At 42.0% G+C, this 21,571-nt stretch overlaps 1 protein-coding gene and 1 long non-coding RNA gene across 2 annotated transcripts in view; one reads left to right on the plus strand and one right to left on the minus strand.

Moving 5' to 3' along the window:
* PTPRT (protein tyrosine phosphatase receptor type T) overlaps positions 1-21,571 on the minus strand; it is an 803,437-nt gene that overhangs the window by 82,091 nt on the left and 699,775 nt on the right. Inside the window, exon 21 of the mRNA XM_039227066.1 lies at positions 4,701-4,891. Within this exon, the coding sequence (XP_039082997.1) occupies positions 4,701-4,891 (191 nt within the window). The remainder of the gene's footprint in view (positions 1-4,700; positions 4,892-21,571) is intronic.
* Positions 1,303-1,968, plus strand: LOC120228625. Its single transcript, XR_005527535.1, has 2 exons — positions 1,303-1,392; positions 1,721-1,968. It is a non-coding gene; the product is annotated as an uncharacterized LOC120228625 (long non-coding RNA).

Below are 21,571 nucleotides of genomic sequence, written 5' to 3' on the forward strand. Positions count from 1 at the left end.
GCTCTAAGTTCTCCCAGAAGGCAAGGGCTCCCTCTCCTCTCAGTTCCCAGAGCCTAGTACAACGTCTGAGCTATGGCGAGCACTCAAACATCTTTGAGTTGACCTTCCACAAGGCTTGTCCTTCGTTATCATCTCTGTTAATGCTCACTTGCGTCATGACCTCGAATAGTCTTGTGGCTTTAATATCACTTCTATGACAATAACTGCCAAAGTTTCTTCCTCAGCTCAAGCTTCTTCCCCAAATTCCAGACTCATATCTCCAACTACCTACTTTCCATCTTCACTCACGTGTCTAATGGACATCTCAAACTCAGTTCAAAACTGAACTCCCAATTGTTCCATTGACCCCAAGGCTGCTCTCCCTGCAGCTTCCCCATCGCTGTGGCAACTCCATCCTCCCTGTGGTTCAGGTAATAGCCCTGGAGTCACCCTTGATTCCTCTCTTTCTCTTTCACACGCCACGCTAATGTGTTAGGAAACCCTGGCTGTTCTATCTGTAAGACAGGTTCAGAATCCAACCATTTCTCACCACCTCCACTGCCACACCCCAGTGGGGTCACCATTGTCTCTTGCCTGGGTTACTTCCATGGCCTCTTAACTGGTGACCCTGCTTTTACTCTTGCCTTCCTAGGTCTTTTCTCAACACAGCAGCTAGAATGGGCATTTCAAAATAATGTCAGATAGTTATGTGTCTTCTCGAACCTCTGCAGTGGCTTTCCATTTCATTCAGAGTAAAAGGCAAAGTCCTTAGAATGGCAATATGAGGCACTACATGGTCAGATTCCCCCCCTTATTTCTCCAATGTCATCTTTTATTACTTCTTGTTCACTCTACTCATGTCACCTTCGGCCTCCATGTCCTCCCTTGATCTGGAACTTTCTTCCTCTAGATTTTTTCTACCATATCTCTGCTCAAAATTATCTTTTAATTAAGGACTACCTCTCTACCCTATTTGATGTTGGAACCCATTTGCCTTATGTCCCTGGAATATACTATCTCCCTTCCTTGCTCTATCCTTTCTTTTTCCATGGCACTTGTGCAAGTGTGTACCGTCCAAAGACTGTATTTTACAATATCTCCTATTCTGCAATCTCTTGTAGAATCCTGCAACTGCCTCTCCATCTATCAAGAGATGGAGTTTAATCCCCTTTCCCTAGAATACAGGCAGTTATTACTTGCTTATAACCAACACAGCGAGGTAGTAGTAATGCTGTCTGACGCCTGAGTCTAGATCACAAAGGATGATGTACTTTCTACTGTTAGCTAAGAGGCTCACCTTTGGAGCTATGTGAGAAAGCCCAGGCCACCTGAAGAGGCCGTGTGTAGGTGTTCCAGCTGAAAATCCTAGCTGAGACCCCAGTGGACAGCCTGCAGCAATCACTAGATAGGAAGGTGAAGACACTTTCATGATTTCAGCCCCAGCCTTAGAGGCTTCCACATCAACATTTCACACATCAAGGAGCAGACGCAGATGTGTGAAATGTCCACATTTCTGACCCACAGAATCCATGGGCACCATAATTGGTTGTTTCATATCATTCAGAGTTGGGATAGTGTCTACCACAGCAAATAGTATGCTTCACTGTTTCACATTCTATATTATTTACTAACATATTAAGTGAATTGTTGTAAAATGACTTGTGTTTTTTTGTCTGAATTCTCTGAATTAGAATTTAGAGATTTATATTTTCTCTGAATTATAATTCTTTTTGTTTTATAGTTATACTATTCGCAAGCCATTTCCTGTTATTTGTGAGCATCAAGAATGGTGAAACTAGCCTTCATCTTCTATCAATATGCATTTGTAAGACCTTCCTCTGTCCTCTTGTTGAAAACCTAGAGAGTATTACTGAAGTGTCAAAGATACACACACTTCATTTGCTCCAACATTAGCCCAGGACTAGAGTGAAGAGCGGTAAATGTCTTCTCCAAGGCTTTCAATAAAATAACTTGTTTTTATGTCTGCAATTGATTTCTTGTTTCTCCTGAGAGAACACAAGTTTCATGAGGGAAAGAATTTTTGTCCAATTTGTTCAGTTCTGTATCCCAAATATCTAGAACACTGCCTGGGAATGGTAAATACTTGGTGAATATTTATTGAACAGATTTATAAGTGACTGTACAGCTGCATGGATTTTTAGAAGACACAGTTTTGCTATATAGCTGAGAGTCCCTTCTATGTCAACTTGTCAAACACACACATTTGCATGAAGAAAACTGAGCAGGAGTGACAGGCAAGAAAGAGCACATAACATGTTGGTTTGAAAGTAGGATTGGAGGCTCAGGATGCACATATGGCTACAACAGGGCATGGTGTTCAAGCAAACCTGTGATGCCAGGCCTGTTATGTAGATTCCAGGCATCACGGGAACTCTGATGATCAAAGCCATATCCACCGCATGTCTAGGGAAGGGGACTGGCAGATTATGGAAAGGTTCCCATTAAGTAATGCTGCTTCCCACTTAACCTCCAGCTAATCAGAAAATATGTTAACTGGAAGCTAAACATTCCAGTTAACTGATTAATATAATTTGAACTAATTGCAGGCAGGACTAGTCCAGTTAGTGATATTTCCATGTGGGGTCTAAATGATGGAGCAACATGTATTGTTTTCTCTCTCATTATAAAAGCATATCATTTCCACGCCAGAAAGTTTGGGAAATGCAAAAAGGCACAAAAATAAATTTAAAGAAAGATCAACCCAAATCGTACCACGCAGGGATGTGCTTTCCAAAAAGATATTATCCTGGAAGGAAATGCACTAGTCAAATATATTTGTATTTTTGTTTTCAAATTTTAGACCTCGGGTTTTTAGAAGAGTGTTTCTCAGTCTTTGACTATTTGCTTCTCTTTCTGATAAAGAAAGACCTTTCTCCCTTAATGCTTGGAACCTTAAATGAAATAGTATGACTAATGACTTATAAACCATCATGGCACTGAATATGCCTTTACCAACAGCACACCCTCTCCTGACATTCATCCACCAAACAGATGTACAGAGGTGTGTATAAGCACATACCCGTGTACCCCCTCCAGACTGTCAGGGACTGGGAGCATTCAGCAACCCCCCTAGGAAGTAAGGCCCAGGGATGGGAGGTGAGGAGACCATCTCCTTCAACTATTACCCTGATTTCCTTCCCAAATTTGTGGAACAAGGATATGAAAAAATGCTATTTTACTGGGACCATATATGAAATTAAGCACAAGTTCTCCTGAGCTGGTAATTACTCACATTCATGGACATAAACGTTTTTGTTCTCATAAATGTGTCAAACATGCCCCTTGCCATCGTGCTTTATACTCTCATAAAGTTTTAGGACCAGACAGGCCCTTAGAAATCACCTTATCCAAACTCTCCATTCAACTAATAAAGAATTTAAAACCCAGGTAGCAAAATGATATGCTAATATCACACAGCTCATTGTATTGGAATCTGGCTGTCTGGACTCTGCCGCCCGCCCTTTCTCCCCGGCCCCCCCCCGGCTCCCCCCCAGTTTAGCACAATTTCGTGAGCTCACATAGCTTCTGAGATACTGCTTTGTAAGCTCTTTCTCAGAATACAGTCTGAGAGATAAACTTAGTCTGCATTATCAAGAATTCCAAATATGTAGAGTCTGAGTCAATGCATTTGCACTGCACACAGTGTAACCAAACCTAGCATATTTGGGGCACATGGTGCATGTGGAAAAAAAAACAGCACGAAAACTAGTATACATAACTCAGAGCCTGGCACACAGTAGATGCTCGAAAGATATTTTGGGAAGGAAGGAGGAGAGGGAGAGAGAGAGGAAAGAAACAGTAAAGAAAGAAATGCTTGCTTGCTTTCAAAGCTGGCTGCACCAGGAGGCTTGCAAAATTCTTTCTGGGGACTGAGGTGGTGCTCTTCAGTTCAGGAAAACATCTTAATGATTTTTTTCTCCTGCTTTATTTTCCTCTTTGTAAAAGGTGAGGCCTGATGGGCAAGGTCTGAAGCAAAAGGAGGGGGACAGAAAAAGCTGAATTGTTTTGCATAAACAAATGAGTGTGGGGGGAGTGTGGGAATTCTTTCCCTGGCTTCTGGGAAAAAGAAAAAAAAAAAAAAGAAAAATTGTGAGGACACCCCAAAGAACTTTTGGGACAGAGTGGACAGAGACCTGTCGGGAGATGGGAACCTTGGGAGTGCTTTTATTCAGACACTTCCTGTACTTGGCTGTGGTCCTTCTGTTACTCCCCAAACCTCAGTGACAGCCACTACTCACAAGTCCTTCGCACTGGAGATGCCCTGGGAAGGGAGGGAAGGGATGTTCAAAGTCGGAGTGAGGAGAAGGTACAAAGAGAGAGAAGCAGATACCAGAGGTGACTGTGACTCGGTGGGTGGGTGTTGAGAACACAGCCGAAGCAAGATAACAGGGCCAGAGGGGACTACAAGCAAGCAGAAGTCATAGACAGGAGAGACTGGCTGGCTTTTCCTTCCTTCCTCTTTTTTTTTTTTTTTTACAACCAGTGGGAAGGGACTTGAGCCATTCTATCTTCCTTTTGAAGGAAGGCAGGAATCCAACTGATTCAGTAGGTCTGGGTGGGGACTGAGATGGTACCTTTCCAACATGCTCCAAAGTGATGCTGTTGCTGCTGGTCTGGGGACCATCCTCTGAGTAGTAAGGATTTAGCACCCACGAGCCTCTGCACTCATCAGCAAGTTTCTCCACAGGCTGGTCTCTTACCTCATATTCCTCCTTGAACCCGTAGCCCTGGCCTCTCTTCATCTGGGTGATGTGCTGCAGCAGGTCAGCCACCCTGATGGCGGGCTGGAACTGGTCCCGGGGATAGCTCATCTCCACGGGGTCGCAGGCCCGGTAGGGGTGAGTCTGGATCGTGAGGGTGGGCTGGGACAGCTCCCCACGGCTGCCATCTGCTTCGAAGAGAAGGAGGCAAAGCACACATCACCTATAGGAGTTTTGTCCTCTGTCCTCCCCACCACCCCCAGGGCAGGGGGAGCTAACTCAGGACTCAAGTGATCAGGAAGCGGCAGGAAGAATAGAGACACACTGCTTCCCTTGCATGGCTGTGGTGGTAGATTTAAAAATTAAAACCACAAACAAACCAATGAACACAATCATCCTGGGTTTGTTTCTATTTCAAGGGTGTTTATCAATGGAGCAGAGACAAAATTCCAGGTTGGCTGTCATCTTCTGCCTGTCTCAGTCCTTCCTCCAGGCTTGACAGGGTGGTCTTGGCCAAGTAGGGCCAATCCCAGAGCCAGTGAGAAGCCAGAGAGCGATTTAGGAAATAGGATGCCTGGAAATCATCTCTGGTGCCTGCCTGCTGTTGAGGAGAGCCCCAGGTCTTTGGAGATCAGAGTCATGTGTTTGCTCCAGCTCCATTCGCCTATATCCCTGGGAGGAACTGAAGCCACTCTTGGACCTCTGGCAGATAGCAGGGACCCTGGCCCTCTCAGCTGCTCTCTCCAGCTTTGGGCTCTGCAACAGTGGTCAGCTTCTGCCTGCTATCTAGTTTCCCCATCACTTCACACTCTTGATCCAGGAGTGTCGCTGAACCTACTGAGCAGGTAAGGAAGCCTGAACCTCTTCCTTCAGTGCCGCCGGCTACTTCTCCCAGGACTGGCTTCTATGCCCCATCTCCCTCATCAACTCTCTCCTTGATATAAGATCTGTACTCTCCTTGATAATAATCTTTATACCCACTGAGTCACACTAACTGCCCTCTGCTTGCTTGGCCACCCTGGAAACTGATGTGTGCCCAAGGGAGATTTGAATCCCTCTGCTCCCCTCAGACCAGGACAACCACATGCCTCCATACTGACTACCTGCCAAGCATACACTGTTATCTTTCAAAGCCAGTTCACAACCATCCAGTCTTGGTTTCCTCAACCTCCTCCCAAAGACAGGGACTGTCTATGCCCCAGACCCTCCAGTTGTGACACATACGAGATCAGAACTGCCACAGTTGATATGCCTCATCCTGGTATTTTCAGGCACCTTAAGGTACCCACACAGACCCCAGTAAGCCTATGCCACAGTCACTCCCAGGGAGGCTTTATTTTAGGCTTGTGTGTCGCTCATGTCATAACAATCACTCAGACATTGATTCTGTATGTGGAAGTGAAATTTCCTATGTGACAGCAAGAGCTAAACTGTTTGTAGTAAGGAAAGGATTGCCAACAGCAAAATCTAGAGTGTACAGGCTTATGTACAAGAAGAAGGGTCTAGGTGAGATGTTAGCACAGCTTTCTGGACAGTACAGAAGAAAAATTCTGCTTCCTTTTCATCCTGGGACTGTAGCTAACATGTAGCACATCTTCAAAGGCATTGTTTGTTTGCATATCTATCTATTTATTTATTTAATGTTTATTCATTTTTGAGAGAGAGACAGAGCGTGAGTAGGGGAGGGGCAGAGAGAGAGGGAGACACAGAACTGGAAGCAGGCTCCACGCTCTGATCTGTCAGCACAGAGCCCGATGTCGGGCTCTAACTCACAGAATCGGAGACCATGACCCGAGCTGAAGTCAGACGCTTAACTGACTGAGCCACCCAGGTGCCCCTTCACTGGCATTGTTTAAATGGAGAGCTTTGCAAACGTGGGGGCTGCTCCCACTCTCCAGCACACCCTTGTGATCAGGAGGCTGATTTACTGAGAACTTGCTTTGAACATGCCAGGGACTGGTAGCACTGGCAGTGCACACAACATAGACTACACCCTCAAGGTCTGGTAGTCGAGTACGGCAGACAGATGAGAGGAGCCACCTGATGCACAAGACAGAAGCCGGAGAAGGGAAGCACATTCAGGGAAGAGCAAGGAGGCTGAGAAGGAGTGAAGAAGGTGGGTGGGCACGTGATGGGGGCCGAGCTCTTGGAGATGGTGTGAAGCAGGTCAGGAAGGCTGTGACTGTGAGAATCTCCTAGCCAGAGGGAAGCTGTTGAAGGGGCTTAAGAATTTCTCTCTTTAAGGACATACTACTTTCTGCAGTTGCCCCAGCTGTCATAGACATGAGGCACACTTCCAGCGAGTATCACTCCTGTGAGACTATGGTGGGGCTGGGGATGGAGAAGAGGCATTACTGTTTGCTTCTACAGATGCTGCACCTCACGATGCCTAGGGGGGCATGAGCCGGAGCCGGTGCCTGGAGCCCTGTGTCTCCCACCTCAACTGACATCACACACGGGGGCAGACAGATATCTTCAGAGATCCATGGTCTTTCAAAAGACCTGGGAAATGAACTGCCTGGAAGACGGACTCCCTGGCAGAGATAGGCTTCTTAGGAATGGGCACCTGGCACATTTTGTTCCCCAAATGTTCCCGAAACCAATGTGGATATTTCCCCCTAAACACAGTGCTTGACAGACTGTAAACTTGGTGTCAGCAAAACCAACACTGAAATGGAAAGTAAATGCATTTGAAATTTAACAACTTTGTATTGCTGTAACATTTGTAATAATGTCAACGCTGGTGCTAACGATGCTGTGAAGGCTCCGAACCAAGGGGCTTTCAAGGTTTATTAATTCAACTAGTTGGACTCCCCTCTCCAATGTATCTTACCTCACCTATTCCCTTATTAACCTCCGATAATGCAGAAGTGATGCCTTTTATCACAGCCCATTTCACCAGACGCACTATACTTAATTTTCCATCATTAGGTTTAATGAAAACCCAATTTCACAACTCACTTCTCTCAGGAACCTACAAGTAATGCTACGTTTTTATCAGCCCCAATTAAAAAGCGTTATGATGTTCCTATTCGAGAGGGAGCCTTAAAACTAACGTGCGATTCTGCGGCTAATTCAACAAGGGCGCTGGAATTCGCATGCTGCTCATAAAATGTAACTCAAACCAGCTGGCCCAGGGAGAGACTGCTGCTCATTTTTCTCCTCACCAGACCCTTGATTTTCGTGCCATTTCAACTTCTCCTTTATGGATTTTGCATGTTTATTTATCACACAATAATATTTTGGATTTCTTTTGCACTTTTTCTATAGCTGTTGCCTAAGCCTGTGGGTTCCCCTTCAACAACTTCTGTGGTTGCCTGTGAGGGGCTTGTGGGTGATGCATAGGAGATCCTGGGTCACCACTGTCCCTCTACTGGCTCTCCTTCCTTCTGGCTTTGATTTTTCTATTTTTTTTTTTTTTATCCCCCGTATAGATCTCCCTCTAGCTCCAGACATATATTTCCAATTACTTGCTAGGAATTGCCACTCCAACTGGTTAACAAATATTTACTGAGAATCTACGTTGTACAAAGCTCAGTGTGAGATACCACGTATATACAGGGGGGTGGAGGAAAGTGTTCAGAGGGCGATAAGCACGCAACAGCCCTTTTGAGAAAGAGAAAGAGATAAGGTGTGTAAAAACAAGTCTAACAAAAGTGGGAAGGGACAGATGGCTGGGAGATGGGAGGGTGATGTGCTGTGGAGCTGGGCAGAAATGTTTTTCAAGCTATAGGCATTCTAACCCCCTCCCCAACCTCTGTGGTTTCTGCCATAACTATGTACAGCTTATATCAGCTCTGTCTGATAAAACTTTCTGTGATGATGGAAATGGTCTATATCTGTGTTGTGCAATATGGTAGCCACTAACCACATGTGGCCCATGAGCATGTGAAATGTGGCTAAAGTGAATGAGGAACTGAATTTTAAGTTCTGTTTAATTTTAATTAATTTAAATTTAAATAGACACATGGCGGCTAGTGGCTATTCTATTGGGGAGCACAGATCTGGAGAAGAAGAAAAAGGGAAATGGAGAGACCTCGAATTATGTCATTAGGGTAAAGAGGTCCAAGGAAATGTAACACAAGCCACATAAGTAATTTAAAATTTTCTTGTAGCAACATTAAATAAGGCAAAATGCATTAAGCGAAATTAACTAAAAAAATAAATTTTATATGACTCAATTCACAATATTTCTACAGTCAGCATAAAATCATTAATGATATATTTTACACTCTTTATTCATAGTAGGGCTTTGAAATTCAATGTACAAAATTTTGCACTTGCTTCAGTGTAATCTTTCAAAATTTTTTAAACGTTTATTTATTTTTGAGAGAGAGACAGAATGCGAGTGAGGGAGAAACAGAGGGAGAAGGAGACACAGAATCTGAAGCACAATCCAGGCTCTGAGCTGTCAGCACAGAGCCTGATGTGGGGCTCAAACTCATGAACTACAAGATCATGACCTGAGTCAAAGTCGGACACTTAACTGACTGGGCGACACAGGTGCCCCGCTTCAGTGTGGTCTTATTTCAATTCAGACTAGCCATATTTCCAGTGCTTAACAGCATAGGTGAGTAGTGGGCAATGCAGGTGTACATAGACTTATCTAGTGCCAAGCCAAGTTTTATTTATTTATTTATTTTTTTACAAATAGTTTATTGTCAAATTAGTTTCCACATAACACTCAGTGCTCATCCCCACAAGTGTCCTCCTCCATGCCCATCCCCCCCTCCCCCCCACATCCATCAGTCCTCAGTTTTTGTCAGCATTCAAGAGTCTCTCATGGTTTGCCTCTCTCCCTTTCCCCACCATTTCCACCCTCCTTCTGCCCCTTGTTCCTCCGTCAAGTTCCTCCTAATCCTCCTATACGTGCAAACATATGATATTTGTCCTTCTCTGCCTGACTTATTTCGCTCAGCATAACACCCTCAAGGTCCATCCATGTTGCTACACATGGCCAGATTTCATTGTTTCTCATTGCCATGTAGTATTCCATGGTATAGATAAACCACATCTTCTTGATCCATTCATCTGTTGATGGACACTTAGGCTCTTTCCACGTTTTAGCTATTGTGGAGAGTGCTGCTATGAACATTGGGGTACACGTGCTCCTATGCCTCAGCATTTCTGTATCCCTTGGGTAAATTCCTAGCAGTGCCAAGCCAAGTTTTAAAGAGAGCTGGTTTAGAGTTAAACTCCAGAGACACTAATCTAGTATAAGGTACTATACTAGTATAACCACATGGGTGCAATATGCCAGTTTAGTTTCAATGCTCATTAAAATGTTTATATGACTTCTTAAGAAAAGGCCTGATTGTGTCCCATGAGGAGAGAATGATCCTGAGAAATTCTGTGAGTCTGGGTCCCAGAATCAGAGAGAATGGGGTTCGTATTTTTAATCAGCCAGTTATGGGCTCTATGATCTTGGCCAAATGACTACAATTTCAGAGATCAGCATCTTCATCTATAATACAGGGAAGACAGGTGTTGTGAGTATTCAATGAGATAACGCCTGCATGTGCCTGGTTTTTGGTGAGCAGGGAAGAAACCATTGCTGTTCTGATGTTGTACAAGATGTGCTGTTTGGCACATGAGAATCACAGACTGGCGAGGGCATCTGGGGAGTCTTCTTTCCTTCATGACATACTCCATGGACATCTAAATATTTTACTCTATTCCTGCTGTTACTGTCCCAGTGTGAGTCCCCATGATGAGACTATTCCATCAGGTTCCCCAGGGGTCCTTCTGCCTTCACGGTTCTTTTTACATAGCTTTGATCAAGTCATTCTTCATAGCAAAAGCCTCTACAGAGTCAAGACAAAATTTCTTAACTAGCCAACCAAATTCCCATAGTTTCTATTTTTTATTTCATCTAAAACAATTCCTCTCAATCTGTGTGCCCTTTAGGGCAGGAGAGCGTGAAGAGTGGATGGGTAAATACCTGGAGACTGCTCGCTCAGAGGGGAGAGTCTGAGGCCACAGAGAAGGTTTGAGGCTGGGATGAGGCTGGCTCACCTGCTCAGAGTGGAGACGTGATTAGAACAAACACCGAGGGGGCACTAGGGCAACAGCAGGTATCACGGTCAAAGCACAGAATGTGAAGACAAAACCTGGTTTCAAATATGAACCTCACAACTTTCTAGCTACAGGACTTCAGATAGGTTACTAAGATCTTTATTTGTAATTGGCATTGGAGATGGCAATGATCATCATCGTAGAAGGTCGTTGTAACCTTAAATGGGATCCATTGGGAGAAGTCTCAAGGTGGCCCCTGGCTGCTAGCAGGCAATGCTTCTTCCCCACCATTACTATCAATAAAGCCTCAAGAAAATACACTTATGATAGCATTAAAATGTAAGTCTGTGAACTAACCTAGCATCAGAATTTGGGAGGAATATCCATTAATTATGTCAGTATCACACTGCATATGTGCATGAAGATAGAGACTTCATTTTGTCAAAGTTTCTTAAAAGTACCTGAAATTGTATAAAACCACCTTCACCTAATTCAACATAGGGCAATTTTCCCTCTAGGGCTGAAAAAATTGCAATTCCTTTGGTAAAGCAAAGATGAAGTAGTTGGGCTGGGTTTCAGGAGCCATGTTGTAAGAAAAATTTGTTCTGTATTTCTAAATTTTGGACTTCAACTAGAAGCACACAGATTTGTGCTTCTTGAGGTACAGTAGATTCACGCCCCACCTCTCATAGTCACTTGAGATACACTCTCACTCAACGTAATGGCAGGTGAAATAAACTTCTTTTTCTTTGCACTCAGTACCTCACAGCCCTGGCATCTGGCAACCACTACTTTGCTTTCTGTCGCAGTAGTTGCTTTATCTGGAATGTCATGTATATGCAATCATACCGCATACAGTGTTTTGTGGCTGGGTTTTTCATTTTCTTAATGTTTATTTATTTTTGAGAGTGAGACACAGAGTGCAAGTGGGGGAGGGGCAGAGAGAGACAGACTGAAGCAGGCTCCAGGCTCCAAGCTGACAGCACAGAGCCCGACGTGGAGCTCAAACTCATGAATTGTGAGATCATGACCTGAGCCAAAATCGGATGCTTAACCAACTGAGACACCCAGTGGCCCTTATTTTTTTCACTTGGCACGATGCCCCTAAGGTTCTTCCACATTGTTGCTTGTAGCAAGTTTGTTCAAATTGCTACACATCCTCACCAGAACTTGTTTTAAGGTTTTATTAATTTTAGGTAAGTTTTATTAATTTTAGGCATTCTAGTCGTTGTACAGTAGGATCTCACTGAGATTTTAATTTGTATATTTTTATGTGCTTATGTGACATTTGCTTTCCTTCTCTGGGTGAGATGTCTGTTCAAATCTTCTGCCCATTTTTTTTAAACTGGATTATCTTATTATCGAGTTGTAATCTGGATACAAGCCTTTTATCATATGTATATTTTGAAAATCCTTACTCCCAGTCTGAGGCCTGCCTTTTTATTTTCTTAATAGTATCTTTTGAAAAGCAAAAGTTTTAAGTTCAATCAGGTTGAATTTATCAATTATCTTCTTTTATAGTTGGCTTTTTTTGAGTCTTATAAAAGAAATCTCTGACTAATGCAAGGCCGCAAGTATTTTCTGTTTTCATTTACCTTCTCTTTCTTAAGTCTGACCAAATGGTGTAGGGCTGAACTTGTAAAACTAGTAGTAAGCACCATGCCACCCCGATGCACCACATTTTACAGAGCTGAAATGGACATCATATAACTGGCAACTGACATTGAGATTCTTTGTGCTTCAAGTAACACTAGCCTGAAGGATGAAAAAAAAATTGCTTCACATTTTTTAAGTTTCCTTTTTTGGGCTCTGATAATCAATGACTAAGCAACCAAATATGGGGGGCTGGGCACCTCCAAGCCATTTCTCCCCTTCAATCTTTCACTGAGGTCTCTGATATGGCAAAGACAAAGGAAGATAGACAAAGACCTTTATACTCTAGGAACCAGAGTCAGTATTAGGGGGAAAAGTGGGGAGAGGATCAGTCATGGGGAAGGTGACTTCTGGATTCACTTACTCCTTCTGATAAAGAGATCAATCCTCCTTTTTGCGGGGAGAACATAAATTCCTACCATTATAGCACCCACATCAGATGGAGGGATGGTATCAGACACTCTGCAGAGGGATGGGAGCAGTGAACGTCCCTTCCTCCTTCTGCTTAAGCCACAAGAAAAGGGTTCCCACCAGCTGGGCAGTGAGGACACCAGTGAGAATCTGCCTGCTCTGTTTACAGCAAATACCAGTCCTGGATAGATTTTCTCCTCCTTCTTTATAGTTAAGTAAACAGAAACAAAGTAACACAGTCTTAGAAAAATCTACCATATTAAAAATAAGGAAAATGACACTCTGAAGGCAGAGAAAAATACAATTTTCAAAAGTAAAAGAGCAGCCAGTGTTGACTCTTTGCCCAACCATCATCTGCTGCCTTTATCCTTTCTGGCAGAGACCTCACGTTAGCTTAGGTGCCCACACATTTTCCTCATGACTCTGGTGGATCACCCTATTCCTAGATCTAGGGGCAAATCCAGATTTCTTTACGCCAATCAGGAGTTCTTATCCTCTTTGCTAATTTTTCAAAAGTTTTAGTGAAGATAGGAGGGGGTTTCTAATAAGGAGCTCTGAGAAAGAGTTCCTTACTTCTAAGAAGACTGTTATGGTGGCCTCTCTCTCCCACTGGACATCACACTGTTTGTGGGCTTGATGCTTGGAACTGCTAAAGCAATCCCGTATCCATAAGGAGAACTAAGATGAAGGCAATGCCAACATGAGCTGGCGAAGTGAAGATCTTACCAGAATGTGGGTCCTTAATGATACTTCAACCCACCCTGGGACCTGTTCTAAACTCTTGACTTACATTTCTGTGAACTGATATATTAACTTACTGTTTAAGCCAGTTACTGGCTTGTTAACCTAAACAACAGGAAACGGAAATGAATTTTAGATTGCATGAATTTTCTTGGAAACAAAATTCAAAAAAACACAAAGAATCAAGGAAGTCCAAGATTAATGAGAACAGAATTTTTCAAATTGTGGGTCAAGTAGCAAATGGAAAGGGGTGCTTGGGTAGCTCAGTTGGTTAAGCATCTGACTTCTGTTCAGGTCTTGATCTCATGGTTCATGAGTTAGAGCCCTGTGTCGGGCTCTGTGTTGACAGCTCAGAGCTTGGAGCCTGCTTAGGATTCTGTGTCTCCCTCTCTTTCTGCTCTTCCCCTGCTTGCGCTCTGTCAAAAATGAATAAATGTTAAAAAAAATAAGTAAACAGAAATAGAAAATAGATAAATAGAATAAACTTCGCTGGGCGAGGGAAGGGGACATTGTAAGGAAACTCAAATAAAATAGCAGTATTAAAGTGGACACTGTAGTTTGTAATGAGAATAAGCAACAGGCATAAACTTGAGAACTAACCTGCAGGGGGGGACTTCTAGGTCCTCTGTCCCTATCTGCTCATGTGTGCTCATGAGTTCATGTGCTCAGGCAGAAAGACATTTTCAGAGAACAGAAAACAGACATAGAAAAAACAGGTAACTTGTATTACTAAAGAAGAGAATAAATGACACAGAGGCAATAATAAAGGATATCTGTAAAAAGAGCTCTTTGACAGAATAAAAACAAACCACAATCTTCAAAGGCAAAAAGCTCTCTGTGTACAACTTTAAAAAAAAATATTTTTGTGTGTTCTTTTGTGTGTGTGTGTGTGTGTGTATGTTTAATGTAAATTCAAGTTAGTTAACATATAGTGTAGTATTGGTTTCAGGAGTAGAACCCAGTTAGTGATTCATCACTTACATATAACACCCAGTGCTCATTCCAACAATGACTTCCTTAATGCCCATCCTCCATTTAGCCCATCCCCTGAGTACCTCCCCTCTAGCTAATCCTCAGTTTGTTCTCAGTATTTAATAGTCTGTTATGGTTTGCTTCCCTCTCTGATTTTATATTATTTTACTTTTCCTTCCCCTATGTTTATGTCTAAAATATTTTTAAATGTTTATTTATTTTGAGAGAGAGAGAGAGAGAGAGAGAGAGAGAGAGAGAGAGAATCCCAAGCAGATTCCACGATGCCACCATGAAGCCCAACATGGGGCTTAATCCCACAAACTGTGAGATCATGACCTGAGCTAAAACCAAGAGTCAGATGCTTAACTGACTGAGCCACCCAGGTGCTCCTCTCTGTGTACAACTTAAAGACAGAACAAATCTCCAGATATAACTACTTAAATACTATCGATGAAAAAGCACTTAGATAAACATCTAGGCTGGGAAAAAATGGTTATCTATAAAGGAAAAGAGACAATGCCAACTCTATTTTCCCTTGCACAAATTTAAATGCCAAAAAGTAATGGAGAAAAGTTTTTAAGGGAAGAAGGTTGTGACCCCAAAATTATACATTGATGTAAGCTGTTTTTTCATTTATGAGGTTTCAGAAAGATGTTCCCTGCTATACAAAGACTCAGAAATTCTACTGGCTTTGATTCTTTTCCAGAGGCTTGGGGAAGTGGGGAAATAAGGGAAAAAATAAAAAAGTAAAAACCCCATGGGACTGGAGGAAATCATGTTATAAAAGAATTGGTCTGTTCAACATCAAAGTCAGTTAAACAAAGATAGGAGAATAAAATTTTTTAAAATGAATAAAAAAGAAAGGAAAACATATGTGAAAATATCTAAAATAAAAATTCTTGGCTAAAATCTGAAATTTTACCAACAAAAAGATGTAGGTGACTGATGCATTACCAGAAATAAAAACGTATCAACTCCTTCATCTTTCACAAATGGATAGTCAATCTGTATTATTTCAATCTTGATCGCAGTTCAAGGATCTAATTTTAAGCATGGATGTGCATATCTTACTTAGTCTGTGCGAGCCAAAGGTATCAATTAGTAGAATAAAAACAAAGATGGGGAGCTTTCAAATAGAAACATAAAAGAAAACAAAAGAAACCCTGGACCTCTACCACTCGTGGATCTGGGGTCCACAGCTACTTGTGAGATGACCTGCAAACATAGAAACCAACATACAAAACCCCCTATACTGACAGGCAAATGAGAAACCACCCTCTGGAGGTATTTTCATAATCCAAGGTATGTGAATTCCCCAGAACAACACTACTTCCACTAATGATGAACTCATAGTGGGAAAATAAAATATAAAGAAAGACAAGCCATGTGAAGGAGCTTATCCCTGTGAGGGAGAGTCAGCAGACGTGGTACATAGAGTAATATGCCTCCCAAGAATTGAAAATAATAAAACAATCAAAGAGGCCATAAAATAAATACATGCAGATTGATTAAAGTGAAAATGAGGGTGGGGGATTATGAACCACAGCAATAATGGAACACATCATGGAAAAAGGATGAGTCAATTTGAAAAGTGCAAACTTAACTTTGAGACATGAAAAATATAGCCACTGAAAGTAGAAAATAAGTAAATAAGTATAAGAACAGATGTTAATGGAGCACAAAAGAAGTTAAAGATAAACAGAGATGCTGAAGAAAAGCAAAAGCTGGCTCTTTCCTTTGAAAACACCAAAAAATCAGACAAACTTCTGCCAAAAATGATGAAGAAAAAGAGACACAAATAAGCCACTTCACAATTGCTAGAAATCGGCAGGACATTTTTATCACACGGTCGATTACTGGGGAGTGAGTAAATGCCTGGGAAAACCAGGAAGGACATCTGAAGAAGATGATGGATGTGACCATGGCCAGGAGTTCTACATCAGCCCATCACCAGAGCACCAGCTCTTTTTAAATAATAAGTTTTATTTTGAGATAATTGTAGATTCACATGCAGCCATGACAAATAATGCAGAGAGGTCCCTTTATACTCTTCACATGTTTTTCCCCAACTTTAGCTTCTTGCATAACCATAGCACAACATCACAATCAGGAAATTGGCACAGACACATTCCACTGACTGCGTTCAGATTCCACCAGGTTTATAAGCACGTGAGTGTGTGTGTGTGTGTGTGTGTGTGTGTGTGTGTGTGTGAGTGTATTTAGTTTTATACAATTGTACCACATATTCCTGTGGCCATGGCCGCTACCACAGCCAAAATGCAGAAGCATCCTTCACGCAAGAGAACACTAGCCTTTGAGATTCTCTCTTGTCTCTAAGGTGGACCCAGGGTGACTATAGCAATAATGAAAAGAAATACCTCTCAGAGAAATATCCGAAACCCTAAAGTCTGCCATCTGGGGCCCCATCTTTCCTGATGCTCCTATATTCCAGGGGCCCATTGGGCCAACACAATGGCTGTGTGTGCTGTGTACTGCTCAATGTTAGAGTGTCATTCATGTGATACCCTTGCTCTTGTGACCCATGCCCTGTTAATTAAAAGCCGCCAGCCTTTTCCAGTAGTTGGGGTCATGAAGTTCATTTTTTTGGAACACATAAAGTGGAAAGTGTCACCTATGTGGTCTAGAAGGGAAGGAACAAGTGAATTCTTTAAAAAAATTTTTAATGTGTATTTATTTTTGAGAGAGAGAGTGTGAGCAGGGGAGAGGCAGAGAGAGAGGGAGACACAGAATTCAAAGCAGGCTCCAGGCTCCAAGCTGTCAGCACAGAGCCCAACACAGGGCTTGAACTCATGAATCGTAAGATCATGACCTGAGCTGAAGTCAGATGCTCAACTGACTGAGTCTCCCAGGCATCCCAGGAACAAGTGAATTCTTACTCTGTGGACTTGGTGTCCACACTGAGCCAGAGTTAGGAAGGGAGACTTCTGTTCAGAGGTCAGAGGATTGGATCCGTGATGAGTTTTGTGCATGTACACGTGTATGTGTATGCATGTGCGAGCATGGCCTGGAAAGTCCATGGGTTTTCCCTCACCTCTTCTCTAATCAGAGCAAAGTGGTTTTCTATCTGTTTCATAAAATAGATTTCCGCATATGACTGTTTTTGAAAAAAGGATTTCACTATTTTAAAAAAAGCTTTGAAAAACATTTTTTTGGGGTCACAATTTCAAGAAAATCAGTAGGAGAACAAGACAGCCTATGTGCTGATACCAGTATTCCACCATATAGTTTTATAAACTTAGTTCAAAAAAATTTTTAACATTTATTTATTTTTGAGAGATAGAGACAGAGTGTGAGCAGTGGAGGTACAGAGAGAGAGAGAGAGAGAGAGAGAGAGAGAGAGAGAGAAACACAGAATCTGAAGCCGGTTCCAGGCTTGGAAGTGTTAGCACAGAGCCCGATGCGGGGCTCAAACACACAGACTGAGAGATCATGACTGGAGCTGAAGTTGGACACTCAACCAACTGAACCACCCAGACACCCCTATAAACCGAATTCAATAAGAGAGAAAAATGCAGATCATTGGGCATTGCAAGAAGCAACATACCTACAGCAACAATAGGATGCTTTGGAGACTTGTCTATTTAGTGATCAAACTAGGAAGTTGGAGGGGTGTGTGAGGGATCCTGGAATCATACTGTTGTGGCACAAAGGAGAAGGGATACAATTCTGGACTTTCAAAATGCGTTAGCTCCTGCAGACACAAGTCCTTCCCTGCAACATCTAAGTCTAATGCTTACTTATTCCATATCCACCATTTATTTGTACTTTTAGAGACACTGACATTTCAAGGTTAACAGACTACCTGAACCTTCACTTAATAGAAAAATACCCCATGAATAGACATGGAGATAGGTACCTAAACAATTCTGTAAACTCATGACAAAGTGTGGTAGAAAAACTGGCTGGGAAGGAATGGATTTCTGGGGAGTGTATTACTTATCAGAAGAGAATGAAGTCAATGAAAGTAAGAAGAAACTTTGATGTCACTTAACGTTAGGAAGATTAATATTATTGTTAAGTTCTTTAATATTATCAGCAAGAAGTTCTGTAAATGGTTCTATGCATGTTAATGTGATCAGAACATTCAAAAGAACTTCAAAAAACACATTTGGTCAGTTACATGAAGTAGAAATAATAAAGACAAGTGAATTGTGTAGTTTTGATATTCTTACAAACGTAAAAAGGAGTGACATTGGGGTGGCTTTGGAGGAGTTTGAATAGAGGGAAGCACTGAGACTGTATGAGGAAGGAAGGATGTAAGACAGGCACAGAGGGACTGGCTGAGCTGCAAGCACAAGAAAATTCAGTGGCTCTTGAATGTCAGTTCTCTGTTTTGCAGAGCGACAGCCAGAATCCGTAAAAATAAATAAAATTGCATTTTGGTAGAATCATGTTGGATCACCTGCCTCTCATCCCAAAACCATCGCTTAAAAGAAAATCTGGGCTACAGATGATTAACTTGTCCTCAAAGTATGCCCAAGTTGGTTGAGATTGCTAGCAAAGTCTTCCACCCTAAAAATTACAGAGTGGTTGAGGAATCTGATATAACGAGGGAAAAAGTACACTAATTAGAAAGGCTGAGAAGCTCCCATCATTCCCTGAAGACAGCAAAGTGGTGAAAACTGTATAGGCTTTGAATACTAATACACCTGAGGGAGAACCATGATACCACTGCTGTGTGACTCTGGGAAAGCTACTTAACCTCTTTGAACCATAGCTTCCATAAAAAATTTCTGGCTGGTGTCACTGAAAAATGAAGATAGAAAGGGAAAACCAAACACTGTGATTTTTAATTGTTAGAAGTGCAACATATCTGAGGTCAGCCCAATAGAAGAAAGGATGGAGAAATCCTGGGCCCTCATATATGCTACCCCTCTCTCTTTCTCTATAACAGCTGGGACAGTGTCTACATCTCCCTGAATCCCTTCTTGTATCTCCATGTTCTGTTCTCTACAATGAGGCAAGATAATTTTTCAGAAGTCCAAAGCTGAGCATGTCATCTCCCTGCTGAAGCCATTTATGGGCTTCTCAGTGCCCTTTAGCTACATACCTGATTATTAATATGGCTTCAAGGCTCTGGTCTAGTTTCTGCCTCATTTAGTGTCTGTCTTTCCTATGCTTACTAGGCTACAGCCATGCAAATTCTTGTCCACGTGAGAACCTGTATGTGACATATTATTTTTCCTGGAATGATTAACCTTCCTGAACCTTTCAAGGCCAAGTGGACTCCTATTCATCCTTCAGAACTCAGCTCAAAAGCCACTCCCTCTTCTGGAATAGACAAACTGATCCATGGTAGGAAAAAGCATCAGAACTGTGGTTACCTATTAGGTGGAGTGGGGGCAGGGTCTGATTGGTCATGGGCATGAGACGTCTTCCTGGCCTGCCTGTATATTATTAGGGGCTTGGGTTGTACAAATGTATGCAACCGTTGAACTCATGGAATCGAAAGCTTAAGACCTATGCATTTATTTGTATGTAAATTTTACCTCAAAAGAAAAATTAGAACATTGAGCTTGCATTATTGATATAGAAGAACAGTACTGGGGGAAAGGGAAGTATACTAATGTCTAAAATTTCTTTTGCAATGGACAAAAAATCAAGATAGACTGAGGGATGGATTGATGGGAAGTGGGTGATCAAATAAGTGGTAAAATGTTAATAGTAGAATTTAGGTGGTGAATAGTAGATGAGTGTTTATTAAAAAAATCTATTAACTTTTAGGAATACTTGAAGATATCAAGGAAAACATTCCTATCTGCCCCACCCCAATCTGTGATACCATATTAGATCCTAACAATATCATCTTCATAAATCACAATGTATCTTCCTAGACATAGATGTCATCTCCATGAATCACAATAGTGGTTAAATAATTAATAGTGACATTATTTAATGTCTTGTATCCTTCTCTAGACTGTAGACTCCATGAATGCAGATGCCATACCTCTGTTGTTTACTGATACATCTCTAGGATCTGCTGGATGTTCAGTAAATACTTGTTTGGTAAGTACACCTGCCCCTCTGAAATCCATCTGCCATTTTGCTGATAGACATGATGCCTGTTTTCAAGGTTCATCTCTCATGCCTTTTTATTTCTATGGTGAGAGTAGCAAGATCTTTATTTCCTGCCTCAGTTCCATCAGCCTTGATGGGTGTAGGGAGCAAGAAGCCACATTTACTCCAAATGCATTTCTTCCCTAGATGGACTTCCGGTGATTCTAGTTATCACAAGATGCATTGTGTTTGTCTCATACTGACGGTTGTCAGCTTCTCTGTAGCTCCAGCTTGGGCTCGACATGAGACATTCAGTGTCTCCAGCGTTGTGCTCATACTAAAAATGGCCAGCTCAGCATTTTGTGTTTTATATGCATCACTACACTCCAAGATCCCTATCCTCATAAGAAGATATGTGATGAGAGGAAAAAACCTTAAATACCCGACACCGAAAATATGCCTTATCTTATTTTCTCCCTCCAATTCATCAAAATCATAATAAGACAAAAGTATGCAAAACAGTTGCAAAGTAATACTTAGCTAAACTAGAAAAACTAAATTTTGACAGATTTTATAATTTTCAGCCTGACAGGTGACTTTGTCTTTCACTGATGTGTAAGAGAGAGAAAATGAAATGGCTACACTTGTCTCGGAGAGGGAATTTAAATGTGCAACAGCTGTTTGAAATAAGTTTATCATTGTACTGGGTGGATAGCAGCCTGCTTTCCCCATTTCAAACTATGCCCTGGATACGTAAGTGCTTTGTGGATATAATAAACCACTAAGACAACAGAGCATTAACAGAATGGGAATAACACAATTTTGGAGTTACAAGAATGGAGTTTTCATCCTGGTTTTGCCACTAAATTGTCTTGCACAATTATTTTCACCTTTGTGTACCTTTACTTTAAAATTATAGAGTTGGGGGATGCCTGAGTGGCTCAGTAGATTAAGCATCTGACTTTGGCTCAGGTCATGATCTCGCAGTTTGTGGGTTCGAGCCCTGCGTTGGGTTCTGTGCTGATAGTTCAAAGCCTGGAGCCTGTTTCAGGTTTTGTGTC

Source organism: Hyaena hyaena, unplaced genomic scaffold (assembly GCF_003009895.1).
Source record: "Hyaena hyaena isolate Hyena2069 unplaced genomic scaffold, ASM300989v1 scaffold_25, whole genome shotgun sequence".
NCBI lineage: Eukaryota > Metazoa > Chordata > Mammalia > Carnivora > Hyaenidae > Hyaena > Hyaena hyaena.